This window comes from Salvia miltiorrhiza, chromosome 2 (assembly GCF_028751815.1).
Source record: "Salvia miltiorrhiza cultivar Shanhuang (shh) chromosome 2, IMPLAD_Smil_shh, whole genome shotgun sequence".
In the NCBI taxonomy this organism is placed as follows: domain Eukaryota; kingdom Viridiplantae; phylum Streptophyta; class Magnoliopsida; order Lamiales; family Lamiaceae; genus Salvia; species Salvia miltiorrhiza.
In genome coordinates this window covers 58,935,454-58,949,999 of record NC_080388.1, presented here as the reverse complement: position 1 = coordinate 58,949,999, position 14,546 = coordinate 58,935,454, and the positions used below count along the sequence as shown (strand labels likewise).

The following is a 14,546-nucleotide window of genomic DNA, read 5'->3' as shown; positions in this document are numbered from 1 at the left end:
AAGTATGTCTTGATTAATAGAATAATAGCTGTATGTGTTTTTTTATTTTCGTATTTTACTTTTCTAATAATTAACCTAAATATTAGAAAATGAAGATGATAATTTTCACCACATATCAATACGACATTACGTAGACCATAAATGTATATGTCTATAAAAAGAAAGAATCCTATGGCCCAAATCTAATTCATTGTCCGTATCAATACATTATTTGTAATTTTGTAACACCCTAAAATTTACTAACCAGAAATAAAATTTTAATTTAAAACTTCAAATTACATAAAAGTAAACGAATCAAAATACGACTTCATTTTAACCAATTTAAACACCAAATCAACAAAACAGGTTCAGCTGCAGAAAATCGTCTACGAAGCCTTAAACAACTAAATACGTCTACGTCAAGTTCATCATTCACCAATAAAAATTAAACCAACTACCCAAAACCTTCATAAAATAAAAGCAAGCTTAACCTCAAAATGACTCAAAGAAAATTAACGAATTTAAAGTCTAACGTTCAAAGCGGAACCAAAAGTCCAAATCAACTTCACCACACCCATTCCGCCACGCCGCTCCAAAATCACTGACCTGAAAATATTTTAACGAAAGGGGGTGAGCACAAAAACGTACTCAGTGGTGGGAAACAATAAAGATGATATGATTTATCCAAACGTGTATTAAATTGTGGAAAGCGATACTCATTCGCAACCTGCCTCACCATCACAGCATAAATAACACACCTTACCTCACCTGCAAATAATCCAGCCACACAGACATGGAACCATTCACAAGATTGCCACACAGGCAAATAATCTAGCCACCCAGTCATGGAAGCATTCAAAACATTGCCACACAGGCAACTAATCCACCCACTCACCCAGGCATGAAATCATTCACAACATTGCCACACAGGCAAATAATCCAGCCACACATGCATTGAACCATTCACAACATTGCCACACAGGCAAATAATCCAGCCGCCCAGGCATGGAATAATAATAACCGACTGACTCGACTGTGCACAGGACCTTGTCATACTCGTCGTCCACAAATCAGTGACTCACCGTCACGCTGCCATAAGCACCAATGCGCATACTCGCCGTATGCAATCAAACTCGTATCTCAACCACAATATACACGTTGGATTTATAGAAAAAAAAAATTCATAAACAATTTTAATTCACGTGGCAATTGAAAACATATCTATTCAGCTAGAAGAAATTTCACCCACCTCAATATCAAGCAGAGCAAAAGAACTCAATCAATTTTCAGATGAGGATCCTAGTTGCGCCGCACCTAATTTAATTTAATAAGTACAAGCTTTATAAGAACTTCAACAAATCTCAACACAAAAAAAAGAAAAAAAAAAATATATATATATATATATATATATATATATGCATATCTATACTTATAAAGCTTACTGCCCAATATTTTTTTTCTGTATAAATATACAAAATAGAGTTTAATTAGTATTATGAGATGAGTAAAATATATATATATATATATATATATATATATATATATATATATATATATAGGGGAGGGCTAAAATAAAAATATAAATGATTTTCAGCCCTTAGATCATCAAGATCTACGGTTGATTCGTAACCCTTTTGGATGAATTTGTGGTCCTGGGTTCGAATCCCAAAGGTAGCAAAAATTTATTTTTCACAATTCGTAACCATGTTGGATGAATTCGTAACTCCGTTGGATAAAATTCGTACATTAAAAAACGTTTATATTTATATTTTAAGAAATGTTTTTACTGTAGCCCTCCCCTATATATATATATATATATATATAGGGTCACACTCCGCAAAGAAACGTTCTTAGGCTTAGAATTAAGAAGGAATCTGGAGCGTCTGTTTCATCTCATCCAACGCTCAAGATTTAATCCCGTTCAAGAGTTTTGCAATTCCAAAATATGCGATATTCTTGAATTTATAAGCTGTAGGGTTACAATTGTCAATTTATTTGGGTTGTATTTATGGAATCCTAATCAAATATCGGTTTTATCTCACTTTCCTTGTAGAGATATCAGTTACATTGTAGATGAGGATGCCTTCAGAGTTCAACGAATTTCTTCCACAATTCTATTCATTGTTTATTAAGTTTTCATATTTGTTCCATATTCCTGACAACATACGAGAAGAACAAGATGGATCGTCAACAAGAAACAGGTAAAATTTATTAGGGAATGTAGTGTTGTTTTTAATTGTTCACCATTTTCAATTTTTTTGTATGTATATAATTTGGAACATCTTATTTAATTATCGATGCTGTATTTCACAATTGTTCAAAGGATTATAGATTTTTTTGGTTAGCGATTGGTGATATATATGATTATCCATGTTTTTTTTTTCCTTTTTCTGACTCTAAACGAGCCAAGTTCTTTTGCAGTTCTATTTGTGAATTGATTCGGTACTTTTTTTTTTAAACATCAACCGAAAAACTAGGATTCACAATTAAATTGATGGTTGTGTTCTTGTTCGGTAACTGCGTAAAATAGCTGAATTTGCATACCTTATTTAATTAATAGTTTTCGTATTCTAAGTGCTTTGAGGTGTCTTGCTGAGAAACCCAAATGCAATGTTTATGCCCCTATTTCTCGTAGTGGGTAGAATGAGGGGAAGCTTAGTCGATCGGATAAAATCGAATAAGCCCTATGTTAGAAACCAGTTTATGAAGCACTTGTTTAAGTCATTGCTTTGCCATATATAGTAGAGCCTAGAGCATGTTCATGATGTTTTATTGTGCTACATAACCTGCAAAAAATGAGATTCTGAGGAGATCAGCCAATTTTTTGAAGTATAGAAACGAGATTCTGAGGAGATCAGCCAATTCAACATCATTTTGGACATTTTTACTGTTGTATTGTGATTCTGAACATAAGTAACATTTTGTTGAACTTAGCTTGTATATTTCTGAACTTCAGCAATATGTCTCATATTAAATGCTTTTTTATCGTAGAACTTCAGCAAGAATATTTTTTGAATGCTTTTTTTATAACTGTACATCAGCAAGTTGAATTTTTGAATGCGTTTTTTTTGCCGAGCGTCAGCAAGATGAATTTTTGAAGTTGGAATGTCATGAAAAATAATAAATAAATGATTTCGATCATCACCTAAATTTTGTCTTCCACATACCATTATAAAAGTTGCGAAACTAAAGAGTTGTATCATTTTAGTCACATATTATTTCTTTGTAAAACTATGTTTGTACTTTGATACAGATGCGGCCACATCTAATTCCATATCGCCAGACAAAAAGAGGACGAAAGTTACAAATCCCCGGCTTTCTTTAAGTGATAAAGGTATACCATATAGATTATAGGCAACTGCATAATGAAAAATATTAATGTATCATCACAACATAGGTTATGTCATCGTTTCTATACGTCAAGAGATATATGTAAAAGAATATTTTTGTATGCAGGAAAGACAAAGGCTTCGTTTGTTCCGTTTGTGTATGGGTCATTATCTGTAGGAGCAAAACGGAACGTGAACAGGGGTAAATCTGTAACACCCGTTCTTTAATAATATAACATATGAATTGCTGCTGACCCCATGACATGTTTCCATGCATTTGTTTCAGACATAAAACCGACAGTTCCAAGAATGCCATCAACTAATGTAATTGACTTGACAACTCCAGATAGCGTTCGATGCTTCCAATCCGAAGCGAAGCCACACATAACAAAGGTATATGCTAGAAGAAAACATAAGGGTCCATCATTGAATCTTAGGACCACCCCAGCCGCGTTCCATGATGCTTTAAAGAAGTTGAATGACGCACAGAAATCTGCTGTTCGAGACATTGGATTTGGCCGACTCCTAGAGTTGAAAGTAAAGGACATACCGGCTAGACTTGCGTATTGGGTTCAAAATAAGTTCAACCCCGAAACATGTGAACTTGAAATCGATGCAAGAAGACGTGTTGCGGTAACACAGGGTGATGTTTATAGGATATTTGGCTTTCCATGTGGTAATCAATCCATCAAGATATTCGAGCGTAAGTCAAACAGTGACTTATTTGAGCAGTGGTTCTCCTTTTTTGGGGTGGAAAACAGAGATAAGATTAAGATAGGACTAGTTTTAGATGTGATGCTTGGCTGTAAGTGTGGTGGGACCTGGTTCAAAAGACATTTCATGATTGCTATGGGGTTCTCATTGTTTGAGAGTTACCCCACTGGTACCGTGCATCCGTACATATTGGGGTGTCTTTCCGAAATGCGGAATTTGGGAAGATGGAACTGGGCCGAGTATATGATAGGGAGCCTTAAAAAAAATTCTAAAACATGGGGAGGGGATGAAAACAAAGTATATGCTGGACCTGTATTGTTTTTAATCGTAAGTATAACTTTCATATTTATGTTTTTTGATATGTATATAAACATTGTGGTTTCATAAACTTTGTATTTTTTTTATTGATTTATTTTTCGTTCTGTAGCTATTCTATGTCGATCGTCTGCATATGCCTGGGTCAACATCAAAAAGGGAATTCCCGATCTTTATCAATTGGTCAAGTGCTGCGCTGAGAAAGAGGCAAAGCATGGAGCTTGACGAGGAAGATATAGTTCCTGTTACTATTGTGGAACCAATACAGCTTCCAAATTACTATACTGAATACATTGGTGAGTACGGAATATCTGAGGAGGAGAGATTATTGTCAGCTAGGATAATGGCAGATGCTAATGAAATTGCTGAACGGATGAAGAAGTTGTCTCTTTTGGTGGATGGTGCACCAGTAACTGCTAAGAAATCACCGTTCTTCGTCAAGACTGTCAAGGAGGCATGTAACTTGACCGGGATTACTATAGACCTAAACATACCGACGACTAAATCCCAAACGTCGACTACTGAAATTGAAATTGAGGACGAGATCGAGTATCCCGAGGAATTCTTACGATATGTTGATAGTGTTTCTGGTGCAACTTCTTCCGAAGAAAAAAAAATGGTTCGCCCTAAAGCTATTGATATTCCTAGCTTTGACTTAACAATTTTGGATGATGAAGAATTGGACGTTAATCAAAACAAGGCAGCTAAGGATCAAGAGGTAATTTACATAGTTTTGAAGTTATGACGTTTATTTTGGATGATGGAGAATTCGACGTTAATCAATTCCGTTAAATGGATTGCATTTTTTTTAAATATTAATATAAAAACGTTGTAATGTTCTGTTGTTCAGGTTATTCACTCTCCTGTTATGGGTCTAGTTTGTCCTGAACGACGTTCCAGCCCGGTTGGACGGGTATGTTATGTGAGACGAATATGGAGTAGTATGATATGTAAATATTACCATTTTTTTTCATGATTACATCACAACATAGCACATAATATAGGTTACTTCGAAGAAGTTGATGCTTGGTTCAACATACCCTCATCCATTAGTAGCGTTTGGTGCAAAGGTTTTTTTTTTTTTTTTTTAAATACATATACATATATGTATACATAAGTTATCCTCACTTGTTGTTTTATATATTTAAATGGAACACTTATTAAAGTCGCTGGCAATTAATTTTTCCGTACGATACAGGATGCAGCATCCGATTGTAATCGACTTCCGTTAAGGAGTATTGAGAATATGGTATCCTCTTTTATTGTTTTCTTGTATAATTGTATCTTACTTTATAGTAGTGTAAATTTTCATTGAACTATGGTTAGCAGACTGTAGGTTCCGGCATCCAAACACCACCACAGATAAAGAAGGGTTTAAATTTGAGAACATCCAATTTCCAATCACAAAATGTGCAGCGAGGAATATGCACGAGATTACAACTGGGGAGTCGGGAAAAACAGATTGGGATGTATGCACTCTACAAAGATGCAGGAGAAGAGTATGCCTTTATGCTATTTTTTAATCTTTTTAAATTAATAAAATATAATACAATACATGTAAAATTGTTAAATACATACCCGTTTAATTGAATCGTGCAGGACTAAAGTCTTATTTAGTTACAAAGACATTGTGCTGAGGAGGTATGATCTGACGACTTTGAAGAGAGGACACTGTGTGAAACCCTCTGTCATTAATGCATGGAGCATAATATTAAATGGTGATGAGCGTTGTCGTCCTGAATATCCAACCCGTTTTTTTGCCTCGACGGAAATACATGTAATTTCGTTTAATACATAAATATTTCGATTAACATAATTATCCATTATTACTTCAGCGATTTTCTTTCCATGATATGTGTAAGGTTGATTGCATAGCTCCGATTGGCCAATCATATCAACAAAAGCAAAAGTCATTCTTTAATCAGATGATGTTGGAGATCCAAGAATACCAGATAAATCCAGTCAGCCTTATTGATATGGTAAGTTTTAAATTTGTTTAAAGTTATAGTTGCACCATTGTTAATTGATTTGATACTATGTATTTTTATTTCAGTTTTTTTTCCCGATCTATGAAGATCCTCTGCTATATGCAATATGTGTCGATACTATTAGGCAACGACTGTTTGTTTTGGACAGCACTATTGATTGTCATGGGTCTGATTATTGTGACAAGTACAACCAACTATGCAATAGTTTGGTAAGTTCATCGTTACGACTTGTATCGTATATTTTATTAAATGGTATTGTATTTTATACTAAATCATACTAATAACGAATTACCAATGCAGTGTTCAATGTTATCAGATTATTTATATTATATTAATGAGGATCGGAAGGCATTAATTGTATTGAATTCTCCGATAGAGATTGTCAGGATGAAATGGTCGGATGTTCGAAATGAGGTCGATTCAGGTGTGTATCTAATGAGGCATCTAGAGACATTTATGGGGGATAGTTCACATAACTGGGACTGTAATATGTCAAAGTCTTCCGCGCGCCAAATATGTAGAATGCGTGTTAGGTATTGTTCCTCAATTTTGATGTGGAGTGGAAACGATGTTCGGCAAGAGGTTGTAGAGGAAGCCGTTGATTACTATTCACAGTTATGCGCAAGTGGAGCTACTGATTTTGATGTTAAACTTATGGGTTGATAACACTTTATCGATGTTATAATTTTTTTGATGAGAAGTCCTTTCGGTGTTAGATATTAAGGAGCAAACCGGAGTATTTAGTTTTTTAATTTTAAAGTTTTACCTAGACTCATACTACAGTTTGACGTTGTTATATTTTAATTACCCATTTTTTCTAAGTCAATATTGCGCTAATTGTGGAGTAGATGTGTGAGTATGTGTTACTATTGTTAAATTTTGATTAATATAACTGATCATATGGTTCAGATATGTTTGTCAGTTATATGGTTATGTTCAGATAATTTATTGATATGTGCATTAATCTAATTTACAATTTCCCAATAGATCCTACCCTTATATGCATGTTTACTTAGAGACAAGATTAATTTAATTAATCTAATAATCTTCTTAATCTTTTTTTTTGAGTTAGTTGGTCCCTTTTTAATGTAATATATATTTGTATGGGCAAAGGTTTTAATGAGAAGCTCAAAAGTGTAGATAAGTTGAGAATCAATATAATGGTTGTGAACAAGTTAGTACGTTCTAATGAACATATCAATTAAGTTGACGAACGCGGGTTTGACCTGGTGTCTTGGCACATGTCGGTGTTGTCCTTTCAAACAAATTAAATATACTGTATGTTCGTCAATTATACTGATATGTTCAAAAGATTTATTTATATCTTCATTAATCTAATTTACAAGTGTGTACGTATATATGATAATATTATCCATCAAATCTTGGTGTTCTGCATAAACACTTTTTAAAATACATTCGATAATATTAATATGCTAAATAGAAACAAATACTACATATTTGTTTTGATTATGTGATATTAGTTCAGGAGTTTTGACTACATTGTGTTAGCGATATACATTAACCATAGCACTGACCATACAAATGGGCAATACATTACACATTTAAATTATATCAAGAGTCGTTTTGGTCCCTTTTTGTCTTGTTTTTTCTTTTTTCTTTTTTCTTTTTTTGTCGGAGTTTTTTTTTTGTCCCCTTGTTTAATCTGATATATATTTACATTGGTAAAGGTTAAATTGAGAAGCTCAAATGTTACGAGGAGTTGAGAAGCGATATAATGGTTACGAACATTTTATTATATTTTATTGAACGTATTAATTAATTTATATAAACACACTAAATCTATTTATATGTTAGTCACTTGTATGGGTATCTTCAGAGAATTTATTGATATGTTTATTGATGTGTTCAAAAGATTGATATATATATATTCATTAATCTAATTTACTAGGGTGTATGTATTATATGATAATATTATCTATCAAATCTGTATTATATGATAATATTATCCATCAAATCTAGGTGTTCTGCATATACATTTATTAAAATACATTCGATAATATTAATATAGTAAATAGTATCAAATACTATATATTTCTCTTGATTATTTGATTAAATTTCACATATTTAAATTTAACTTCGTGATATTAGTTCAAGAGTTTTGTCTACATTGTGTTAGCGATACAAATGGGTTATACATAGCACATTTAAATTATACCAAGCTTCGATTTGGTCATTTTTTGTCTTGTTATTTTTTTTTATACTTTTTCTTGTTGGAGTTTTTTTGGTCCCCGTTTTAATGCAATATAAATTTCCATTTGTAAAGGTTTAATTGAGAAGCTCAAATGTTTCGAGGAGTTGCAAAGCAATATAATGGTTGCGAACATTTTGTTATATCTTATTGAACGTTTAAATTATTTTATATGAACACATTAAATTTATTTATATGTTAGTAAGTTATACGGTTATGTTCAGATAATTTAATGATATGTTCATTAATATAATTTACACTTCATCAATATATCCTACCCAGTATTTGCATGTTTACTCAGATACAAGATTAATTTAATTAATCTAATAATCTTTTTGGTATTTTTTTTTTTTTTTGAGTTTGTTGGTCCCTTTTTAATCTGATATATATATTGAGAAGCTCAAATGTTTCGAGGAGTTGCAAAGCAATATACTGGTTGTGAACATTTTATTATAGGGTTAAGTATCAGATTAGCCCCTAAGGTGGAGGCCCCTATGACAAGGGGTGTGTCAAATAAGCCCCTATGGTAATTAAAATCGAACAAAATCACCCTTAGCCCTAACGGTGAGTTAACAGCCGTTAATTATTTAAAAAAAAAAAAAAATCTTTGTCTACCATGTGTTCGACGAAATGACTGAGACTCGTCAACTCGCCGCAGCTTAGCCTCCTTAATCCGGAGCCGCCGTTACCGCCACCACCGCTGCCGTCGTAGCCCCCGCTTCCTCCACCACCACTTCCGCCACCAACGACGGCGTCGTCACCACGGCGCGGAGGATGTCGTGTGTTCTTGTTCCGTCTTGGTTGAATCCCAATTGACGTTATATTCTAGTGCTATTGCCTTCAGTATGTTGAGCTTTACATCTGTGGGCGGAGCACTCACCGAGAGCTTTTCAATTATCTGAAGATTACATAATATATCAAAATAAATTTGGCGAAGATAGTGAAATATGAAGCTAAAAGAACATAAATTCTATTAACTGTTCGGTTGACACTGGTATCAGGGCGAAGTTCAGATGCAGCAGCTATGAATTCCTTTCCATACTTTGCAGCAAATAGATTCCGAACATGCAATAGATCTGGCAAATCTGAACATCAGCTTCCCGCAACTCTATAGGGCATTCTCTGTTTTAAGCAAGAAAAATAGCATAGAAGGTTAGGAGTCAAGGTTTAGAGAACTAGAATGATCAAACAAGTATAATTAGAAAAAAAGTCAATGACTGATCCCAATCAAGAATTAAGCCATGAACTAAGATATATTGACTCCATGTAAGAAAAACAATGAACACACGAGCATCAGATATTCACATATAACTTAGCTCAGAATAGAGTCGAACTAAGCTACCGACATCCTCCGCGCCGTGGTGACGATGCCGTCGTTGGTGGCGGAAGTGGTGGTGGAGGAAGCGGGGGCTACGACGGCAGCGGTGGTGGCGGTAGCGGCGGCTCCGGATTAAGGAGGCTGAGCTGCGGCGAGTTGACGATTCTGCATCATTTCGTCGAACACATGGTAGACAAAGATTTTTTTTTTTAAATAGTTAACGGCTGTTAATTCACCGTTAGGGCTAAGGGTGATTTTGTTCGATTTTAATTACCATAGGGGCTTATTTGACACACCCCTTGCCATAAGGGGCCCAATGCCATAGGGGCCTCCGCCTTAGGGGCTAATCTGATACTTAACCCTTTATTATATTTTATTGAACGTTTTAATTAATTTATATGAACACATTAAATTTATTTATATGTTAGTCAGTTATATGGTTATGTTCAGAAAATTTATTGATATGTTCATTAATCTAATTTACAATTTATTAATATATTCTACCCAGTATTTGCATGTTTACTCAGATACAAGATTAATGTAATTTATATTTTTTCCACTATCAATACACTTTATAATTTTCCTTAAAACTCGTGCCGTCCTCAAAGAGGAAGTCCTTTCAGGGACGGAGGGAGTATATATTTGTATGGCCAAAGGTTTCAATGAGAAGCTTATCGGTGTAGATAAGTTGAACAACTTATTATGTTCTAATGAAAAAATTTCAATTAATTTGATGAACGCGACTTTGACCTATCGATGGTGTCTCTTCATAGACTTTTAAAAGCCTTGAACGAATACATCCAGATTTTCAATTAAAGGTCTTGAACGAATACACCTAGATTTTAAAAGTCTACAGAGATCTTTTAAAATCCTGAACTAATACACCCCCATGTATTTAACTTCGTGATATTAGTTCATGACTCAAGAGATTTGATTATGTGATTAAATTTCACACTTCACCTTTAAATTTCCGTCTGATAAATCACATATCGAATGACGCCTGAATCATAACCGAAGAATAGTAAGAAATCAAGATCATTTCTTATGGAATTGAAGAGTATCTCAATAAAAATAAAAATCAAACAAGAAATACCCAACTATCCCGTCGAACTTCCTTTCTTAACCCTACGAATGCGTGATACTTGGAGTGAATCTCTGAAATATATCCAGCATTTACTGTGGTAAGTAGAGAAAGCTTGTACTTACTTATTCTTGAATTTAAGACAAATCTTTATTTTATTATTACATACAAATTGGAATCGGTTGAATGGTAGATATGTATCATATCACACTTGAGATCTATTTCTTTATTCATTGAATCAGTACGTTTCGAAAACCACGCGCTAGCATTTTACTAAAAAAAAAAAAAACTCAACCGTGTTTGTCTTAGGGATAAGTTTGCTTTGGCATGGACTTAATTAGCAACTCATCATTTTTCATTAATAATAATGCTATTTGGACAAAATTTGTCCGGACAAAATATGATTAAATACTTTATGAAATATTTTTTTGAAAAAATTTGTTTCAAAATAAAATAAAATATAACTAGTTTTATTGTTTTCTTTATATTTTTTTATTTTATATTTTTTAATAACCGTTTTAATTATTATTATTTTTAAAGTACACAAACTACAAATAAAAGAACAAAATATAATAAAAATTGTTAAAAAATTACGAAAAAACTTCAGCACAAAAAAAAACAATAAAACTAACTAAATCTTTTTAAAACTTCAGTAAAAATTTATATATAAATTAATTTTTAAAAGTTTTTAACCTAAATGTTGTCCGAACAAATTTGGTCCAACTCGCACTACTCTTTCATTAATCCTTAAAATGTTTTCACCCTATTTTTCGATGAACTGTTGTTGAACCCCCAAATTTTTATTATTAAAAAATTCCAACATAAGGTTATGTCACACTTTAATAAAATGACCAACAAGAAAGGTTGACCGATAACTCCTTTATGTGCCATGCATCATTTAATATTCGTTGATGTGTTGGAAATTATTAATTAAAAAACAATGTATAATGTTGCTTTATCATATGGTAGCTAGAGTGCTGAGGTAGGGGATAAATACAGACATACGTGAATATATATTACAAATCCAAGTCATGTTTGTAAACGTTATTTTTTGCGAACAATCATTAACAATAACAATTTCATTGAATTAAAGATTATACGTAACAGTAAATAATAATTATTGATAATATCGGAAAATAATTAACACAACCTATAAATTAAAAATTGAATCAAGGTGAACAAAATATTTAAACAATACCGAATACTACACTATGTAACTTACCAACATCATGGTTCAATTGTCTATTGTTACAAATTGTGATTAATTCAAAATTTAATTATAAGTATATGGTCTTTGGAAACTTTAATTATTTTCTAATATATAGTTAATAACTTTTAGCATGTCAATAGTTTTTTATGAACATATTAATAACTTTGTTGAACGTTTGGGGACGGTTGAGAATCAAATATTGGAGTGCCAAATTTTAAACAAATACATCTTTTTCAACAAATAAGTTCGTTCATAAAAAATTAATGACATGTTCGTCACAATTATTGATATGATCATCAAATTCTGAACACGATATTTATTCTTAATTCTAAACCCTTTGATGGATCATGTCCAATGAATGAGATCGTGTCTCACTTTTTTAAATTTTTGATGAACATGTGAATTAATTTTATGAACGTGTGATTGTCTATTTTACCTTTTTTATGAATAGTGACTCAGATTATGTCTTAATTTTTTAAATAATTATATATGACAATAGGACTCTACCATATCTTAAAATTATACAAGATCATCAAAGATACGCGAACACCGGCCAAAAAATATATTATGATTACTAAATTATTTTTGCCTCATTATGTAAGATTATAACTAACCTATTGAACGTGGTATTTTCTACCATACACAAACACGTGGTATAATAATTGCATCCGTAAGTGTGAATAATTATCTATTTACCAATCAATCTTCTCCAAAATGATAATTGGTTATTAATAAATAAAAATTAAAACCCAAAAAGCAACGAGAATACACTAGAATTTATATTCTACTTACCGCAATTAATTCACTACATCCTTCAAAACCTTTTTTTCATTTTAATGTAGGGCTTGTTTGGGAAGTTCGAGGATTTTGGTGGGTGTGTTGTTTTCTCTTTTTTTGTGAGGATATTCACTCCATTTCCATATGAAATTGATCCTGATTACTTACTATTAGTATCTCCATTTCCAGGATATTTTCTTCGATAGGTGGGGGATTGCGAAAACTGGAGAATTCGAAAAAAGGTAAACCTTAGAATATTTTGAATAATGCTTGAATGTGTTCATCTTGACCGACTCATTTAATTCTTGGTTGTTTTTGTTGAATTATTTAAAAGTTTTGGCTTGGACCTCTGAATTTGTAAACGAAAGAAGTGTGGTTTGGTGTTTCTCGTAGTACAAGACGGTCCCCACTGCTATGTTTCTGTTGGTGCAACTGAAAATATTTGCTATGTTATTCATCTAAAGTACAACAGAAAGTAACTAAAACATCGAAGGCTCGTTTTCTTTATTATTTGCTAATTTGGTCAAGGCGAATGAAACTTATCCTTAAGCCAAACGCCCCTGGGGTTTTTTTAACAATAAATGCGACATTAGTTGATTCAACGAATTTAATTACTATTATAAAAAACAAACTCAATCGTGATATAGTACTTACCATGTAAAAATTCAAACCATTCCAAATAATCAGTATATTAATAAAATTTAAAAAACTGTGTTCAAATTTTTACAATAAGGATACTTACCGCATTTATTGCTGGATATATTTCAAAATATACACTTCATTATCACTGCCAAGAATCACTCCCAAGAATCACGCGGTTCATTATCACTCCCAAAAAAACTGGGTATTTTTTTTGCTCCTTATTTCTGTTGACATGCTCTTCGATTTTACATATGAATTAATTATTATTTCTAACTATTCATCAGTTATGAACCCGACTTTATTCGATAGTTGAAGGATTTCGAAAGTTGGAGAGACCAAGGAAGGTAAACCGCATGATTACTGGCATAATGCTTAAGATTCTTCTTGTTTTCTGACTAATATATATACCATAGGAATGTGCTTAATTGATTTGTTTATGGAATTTGGCACGGTCCACTGAATTTGCGAAGAGAATTTATTCCAAATGTGTATTTTTGGTTTTTCTGTTGTTAAAAAGTGGTCCCCACATGTATGTTAGTTTTATTTTGATTTGGGGTCGACAAAATGGGGTAGGTATGAATTCACTCTTGGGTTATTTTGGACGACGTGGGTCCTGATTTTGTTTTTTTTAATTCACTTGTAGTTTCCATGGATAATGAGCCACAAAGTTACAATGATGGGGGAGGTAAGATGTCAACTTATATGTGTGTTAAATTTTAGTATCTAAATGTATATATCAAATTTGCCGATTTATGTTACAGATAATAATGACACTGAAACAGAAGACATGTCCCTGGTGAATGATCGAACAAACCGTGGGGGGGGAAAAATATGTATGTGCACAGAAACATTTTATATAATCGTTTGGATTTATTCATTATGTGAGGTGGATTTTTGGGTATGTATATAATTGTTATCGCATCTTATCAGATTTAGGCAAAAGTCCTCCTTTGCGAAAGAAGGCCTCTGTTAAGGGTAAAGAAA

At 32.8% G+C, this 14,546-nt stretch overlaps 1 protein-coding gene across 6 annotated transcripts; it reads left to right on the top strand.

The window, feature by feature from the left end:
- Positions 1 to 1,844: 1,844 nt before the first annotated feature.
- On the top strand, positions 1,845 to 7,151 carry LOC131010675 (uncharacterized). 6 transcript variants are annotated; one of them, XM_057938327.1, is made up of 14 exons: positions 1,845 to 1,950; positions 2,033 to 2,180; positions 3,233 to 3,313; positions 3,436 to 3,510; positions 3,595 to 4,349; positions 4,450 to 5,055; positions 5,188 to 5,250; positions 5,342 to 5,407; positions 5,536 to 5,586; positions 5,664 to 5,836; positions 5,937 to 6,114; positions 6,200 to 6,316; positions 6,391 to 6,534; positions 6,626 to 7,151. In XM_057938327.1, the coding sequence occupies exons 2-14, from the start codon at positions 2,159 to 2,161 to the stop codon at positions 6,986 to 6,988; spliced, it is 2,694 nt and encodes an 897-aa protein (XP_057794310.1). In that variant the 5' UTR covers positions 1,845 to 1,950; positions 2,033 to 2,158; the 3' UTR covers positions 6,989 to 7,151. The 6 variants fall into 6 exon arrangements, 5 of the variants coding, with proteins under 5 accessions (XP_057794310.1, XP_057794314.1, XP_057794311.1 ...); XR_009096637.1 differs by lacking the exon at positions 1,845 to 1,950 and having other exon boundaries at positions 1,975 to 2,180; positions 6,474 to 6,534; positions 6,626 to 6,700; XM_057938331.1 differs by lacking the exon at positions 1,845 to 1,950 and having other exon boundaries at positions 1,976 to 2,180; positions 6,702 to 6,943.
- The last annotated feature ends 7,395 nt before the right edge of the window (positions 7,152 to 14,546 follow it).

Bases quoted from the DNA above. Each gene is read 5' to 3' on its own strand.
- LOC131010675 (XM_057938327.1), top strand. From the start codon at position 2,159: ATGGATCGTCAACAAGAAACAG. The intron at 3,511-3,594 runs GTAAATCTGTAA...CATTTGTTTCAG, and splicing joins AAAACGGAACGTGAACAGGG to ACATAAAACCGACAGTTCCA. The intron at 5,251-5,341 runs GTATGTTATGTG...CACATAATATAG, and splicing joins GTTCCAGCCCGGTTGGACGG to GTTACTTCGAAGAAGTTGAT.